The following is a 5,492-nucleotide window of genomic DNA, read 5'->3' on the forward strand; positions in this document are numbered from 1 at the left end:
TACACACACACACACACACACACACACACACACACACACACACACACACACACACAATATATTAATATATATATGGTTAGCTTTGCGGTATCTGATTCAATATGTGAATATACAATCGTGTGTTGGGAGGGTGTCATAGTCTGACCTCTGTATATGATGGATGGGGCTCGAGAAGCTTTTCCACTACCTGTTTGATAAACCTGCCAATTCTCTGTTTCATTAGTATTCACAATGATGCCGTCATGCAGTGAACATATGGCGCGTCTGATCTGTTGTTTCGATTTTAAGCTCACTCTTTTGATGCTGAAGAGCGTTACACATGAAATACCAAATGGTTGAGCTGTAAAGCATCAGGCATCAGTTGACACCTTGAATAATGTACAAGCGAGCGGCGACCCATCACAGTATTCGTAAATCTGTATACCAGTGATGATAAACCCCGGTAAACTTATCATGTGTGTACTGTTTATTGCATTTCAGCCCTTCTTACGGCTCCGGCGGAACCCACTTTCCTGGGTGTTATAACTGCGCAGAACGGCGCCCTCTACGAATTGAACGTCAATTCAGGTACTTACTTTTAATGTTTGCCTCATTTGTGCGTGGTTCTGAAGTTTGATTTAATATTGGTAGGTGCGTGGCGTATTTACATTCTTGTATATGTATACCTGGTAATATATGTAGGTATATGGTGATTTTTTGCTATGTAGTTGACATGATATCATTCAGGGTTGTTATCTATTTCACGGTGTAAACGAGAAGCGTATGATTTTTTCGTGCATTTCTGCATAGCCATTATATTTCTCCATAGTGTTTTTTGTTCAGAAGGCTATGATTCCTCATACTTCTCGAAGCCTGAATCCCGTATATCATCTATTCTTTATTTCTAGCAGCCATGCCCACAATTAATATTGACGCTTCCAACATGGACGGTGATCCGGAAGGAGGGCCAGAGCCAGGCTCCGCACCTACGTCACCATCCGACAAAGATGGAAACAAATCACCATCAGCAGCTACACACAATGTCTCACCCAATCCATCGCCGGCTGCCAAAGACCATGCTGCAAGAACGGCCAAGGTGGATGGTAATCCACAGTAAACCTTGTGCCCACTTTGGTTATAGAGATGTACAACGGCTAGTATGATGGCGTGTATCAGTGATTCTACGACTTCATTCGACTACAAATGAGCCGGGCTCAGCACCCGCGCCTTAATAGAATATCGGCACTGAAACGACTCAGGGCCTTCGGCTATGTCCAATGGCGAATCCAAACCATCGCCTTTTGCCAGAGGTGTGCTAAAGTGCTGCGCGAGGGTCCGAGCGCGCGAGGTTGATAGTATGCCACAATCATCAGTCACATTTTTCTCTGATTGTCAATTTGTTAAAGACCTCGAGAGATGTGTGGTATTGGTAGTACTATGGACATACAGTTCAAGCATCACGTTAAGATGACAGTAGTATATATACGAACAGTGATCGTCGGCGGCCACGTCGGACTCACCTGAACCATGCCGATTGCCGAAATTAATTCAGCAAAATGATCTCAAGGTGGGTGGATCTTTGTGCAGTATTCCGTTGTACTCACTTGGGACGTATGACCTGGAACTTAAAGTGACAGTGTCCCTGCCAGATCTACGGCTAGAATCCGATTCGAGGTGTCCATATAACTGACACCATTCTATAGACAATTGCGCTGGAGATGGGCTTCAGAAATTGGCACAAGTTGTACCAAATGTCACGTCCAAATCATATCTCGATACCGGTGGCAATGCCACGAGAACCTTCCAGGTAGTAAATTTACCGCAATAGACCATTGCATCTGCGCTGAAAGATTGAATATTCAATGCATGTGCGACTGCTACATCTATTTGAGTAGTAGTTGATTCCTCTGCATTGCTATGGAGTAAGTTCATCAGCGTTTCTGCGCACAGGCACAAGTAATGGATCTGAGTCAAGCCTCTTGCATCAAGCTGGCTGATTGTATGGTCGTTTTACGTCGGTCGCTGCTGATGTTCATACTAAAAGGGGAATCATAGTACTTTGTATTGGTATGATCTATCTGCATTAAAGAGTGGGGGTTACTATCGACCTCGGAGATCCCCCCTCTTCCGTATTGTGCGGCTTCATAGGAAATTTTTCAATATCAGAGATTAGTACAATTTATTTTAGATTGTACGAACGTATATAAAAGCGGGTTCAAGGATCAGCTTCTATTTGCATGTAGACCGACTGTATTCTTTACCATCGTCCTATGTTTGCTTCCTTATTTGCTAAGGTAGCTGAGATGGGAACAATAAACCCCCATTAGTCATATCCAATGTCAGAGCTATATCGCACATGTTCCGACGTACGCCATGATAGACAGTGGAGTAGATCTGGTGAGTGATGACCAGGGTTTTTGTTCCAATATCAGTATGAGCAATTGCATATGATTTTATATCACAGCATGGAGTACCTTTTTTCTCTACCGATGTCAAGGAGAGAGGGATAGATAATAAGATATAGAACATATTTATGTGTGACAGTTTGGAAGCCTGAGAGTGAGAGGGTAGGGTCGTATCTACAATTTTCCAAGTCGTAAACTCATCTAACCCATGCTTAGAGGAATCAGGAAACAACAGCCGTCCTATTGGTTGAGTTTCGAGTGTTGCGTTGTATGTATATTGATACGGGTGGTTAGTTGTACTTGTTAAAATGGGTGGTTAGTTGTACTTATTGCTCGTTATGCTCTCCCTTCATGTACTTAATATGTACTGCTAGTCTGACTTGTGGTGTTTTTTTATTGAAAAGAAAAAGCAAAAGACAGACATAGCCTCCTTAATCAAACAACAAAGAATTTAACACTTTTACGTTATTAAAAAATATAGAGTGATAAAACAGCTGTAGTCTGTAATCACTAATCAATATGTGAAGCCTAAGATTTTCAGGTTTGGTATGCAGCATGATTTGCTAAGTCTCACTCATCTCTCACTCTGCCGTGCATGATTTGAAACTGAGTGAAATACATTTCTTAACAAGAATAAACACTGCCTTTCGATAGTCATTAGTGCCTCCCCCCCCCTCCCCCCGCCGGTGTGCGCGACTGGGCTTTTGCCATCTGGGTTTAGAGGCCATATATACCTTGGGCCTTGCTCCTTGTTGGTACATACCTCGTCCCTCGATCAGAGAGCTCGGTTGTTTCGGTTACTCCCGCGGCCCGGCAGCAGGAAGACCTGGGAAGGTACACACTGTAGAGAAAACAGTATGAACAAATTAAAGGTGTATTTATATCACTGATTACTGTAACAATATACTTTTGGTTGACCCCTGTTCCTTAATCACTTGACAATGCGTCAAATAAGGGCCTACCTTTGGTGTTTTGATATAAATGGTCACAAACAAAACATGTAGTAGAATAAAGGAACGTCCCCTACCCTCTGCTGGGGTTCAACTGTATCCACATCGCGCTTCGGTATTAAACAAGAATGAAAGCTTCGAGCAATGCTTTTTTAAAAACACGATAGTATAAATATATGAAGTTGAAAAGATATATAGGCCAGTCCAGTCCATATCAAAATATGCTGCAGTAAGTCAATCTCTTCGTCAGTATTGTCAACATCATCGTTCGCCACAACATTTCTGATCCTGGTAGCCGTTAAAAATGTCTTTGGGGTTGACCCATTGGACGATTTGTGCGACCTTGAGAACTTAGGTATTGCCGATGACTATTAAATCGCTTTACAAAGCTCGGGTTTCCATTTTGACAGTCATGGTTTCTACACCGCAACATCAAACTTCACGGCAACGGTACAGCCAGTAGAGAGCAGAATTGGCTTTCAATAATCGTACGTGTGGGATGAGACAGACACTGAGCCCGGATTCCGAGAGTCCTCAATTTGTGTCTCACGAACCTGAAGTCTCCGAGAATGATCTTTACGGTGCTCAATTGTATTAATACCAGAGACAATGAAAACGACCACTTAACTGGTACATTTTTCCAGATGAAATACACTGCACCAGACGTAAGTAGGAGTAAGCCTCAACAATGTCGTGCGGTAGCAATGAAGCCGCATGAAAGTTTCATCGCAGAAACGTCGGAGTCGGAGCATTTCAAGGGTGTTGGTGTCGCCTATATTGAATGTCGATGGGTGAGTGATGCACCCTCAGTACCAGCGGATAGCTTAACGGCCGCCGAGTCAGAGACTAACGAGGCAGCATTTGAGGCACCTCTAGCCGCAAGTGTAGAGGATTCTGAACCAACTGTAAGCGAAGCGGCTTCCGAGCCAGCTGTAGGCGAGAAGGCTTCTGAACCAGCCGAACGTGAGGAACTGACTCACCCTCGCGCCCGACGAAATATTTGAAGTTTTGAGAGTAGCTAAACACAGTCTAGCTATATGAGCTATCACACACATCTATATATATTATGAAGTAATATGAATATACATGCCATGCCATCCCATGACATCAATGAAATACTTGTGTAAATATGTATTTAAAATCATAGCCTTCTGAAAATTGAACAATGAAGACCAAGGTATGATTATTATTGCTAAATATAATCAGTTAATCACTGCAGCTTGTTGCTATGTACCTTGTCATCACTTTTTTCTGAGCGTGTCCTTTTTGTATCGCTATGTATTTACATTTTACAATAAATATGCTTTTTGCCAACAAGTGTAAATAAATAGGTATGTACTTCGGTATGCAAAAATTCATAAATGTAGTTGGTAGTGTACAGCCACTGTGCTCTCGCAACCGCTATCATCGGACTCTATTGTTATCAGATCATTAAATAGCGGTGTACGTACGTACACGTATATACGCATGTATATCTATATATCTATATATATATATAGATATATATATGTATGTGTACACGTAAATTGTGAATTGACACACCAGAACACTATAAGTTAATGTCAATATGGCAGCTGTATCCCCTGCATCCAGCGCACCTGCCTCGGCAAAAAGCTCTAGCAATTCACAACAACAAGAAAATCACACGCTGCCACCTAACAACGGTGCCACTTCACGATCAGACACACCTTCAAGCAAGACAAACACAAACACGAACAGGTTAAGCAGAAATAGCCATGACATGTTATTGCCCGGTCAGTCGGTCTACTTCGACAAGGCTGTATTTAGCTCGGCGAGTTTCAATGCCGATGTATTGTTGACGGCTGTAAGGGTCTCCGGGACCCTTCCAGGGCTCAAAAATGAGCTGCAGGGGTTTCTAACAACACTCAAACGAGACCTCATCGAGCTAATCAATAAGGACTATGCTGATTTTGTAAACTTAAGTGCCAATTTAGTGGGCATGGATAAAGGTATCGATTCGATAAGGAATACGTTAACGGGAGTAAGAGAAGACATATCTCACGTCCGAACGGAAGTTGAGAAAGCGATGAGTGCCTTAAGTGGCAAGCTGACAGAACGTGCAGCGGTAAGAAATAATATATATATTTGTTTATATATATATCTCCCTATATATATATATATATATATATATATATAT

The 5,492-nt window shown here is 42.2% G+C and overlaps 3 protein-coding genes across 3 annotated transcripts in view; all 3 read left to right on the forward strand.

Moving 5' to 3' along the window:
- Positions 1-231: 231 nt before the first annotated feature.
- On the forward strand, positions 232-2,309 carry SARC_01364 (hypothetical protein; the record flags this gene model as incomplete). The annotated part of the gene is made up of 3 exons (XM_014304920.1): positions 232-262; positions 481-567; positions 888-2,309. The coding sequence occupies 3 exons, from the start codon at positions 232-234 to the stop codon at positions 1,094-1,096; spliced, it is 327 nt and encodes a 108-aa protein (XP_014160395.1). The 3' UTR covers positions 1,097-2,309.
- Positions 2,310-4,038: 1,729 nt separating this feature from the next.
- SARC_01365 (hypothetical protein) lies at positions 4,039-4,338 on the forward strand (the record flags this gene model as incomplete). The annotated part of the gene is made up of 1 exon (XM_014304921.1): positions 4,039-4,338. The coding sequence occupies one exon, from the start codon at positions 4,039-4,041 to the stop codon at positions 4,336-4,338; it is 300 nt and encodes a 99-aa protein (XP_014160396.1).
- Positions 4,339-4,901: 563 nt separating this feature from the next.
- The window catches only part of SARC_01366 (hypothetical protein), a gene marked incomplete at both ends in the record, with an annotated part of 28,931 nt that continues 28,340 nt past the window's right edge, over positions 4,902-5,492 (forward strand). The window contains one exon of the mRNA XM_014304922.1: positions 4,902-5,420. Coding sequence (XP_014160397.1) covers positions 4,902-5,420 — 519 coding nt within the window. The remainder of the gene's footprint in view (positions 5,421-5,492) is intronic.

The sequence above is a fragment of the Sphaeroforma arctica genome (genome assembly GCF_001186125.1).
Source record: "Sphaeroforma arctica JP610 unplaced genomic scaffold supercont1.53, whole genome shotgun sequence".
Taxonomy (NCBI): Eukaryota; class Ichthyosporea; order Ichthyophonida; genus Sphaeroforma; species Sphaeroforma arctica.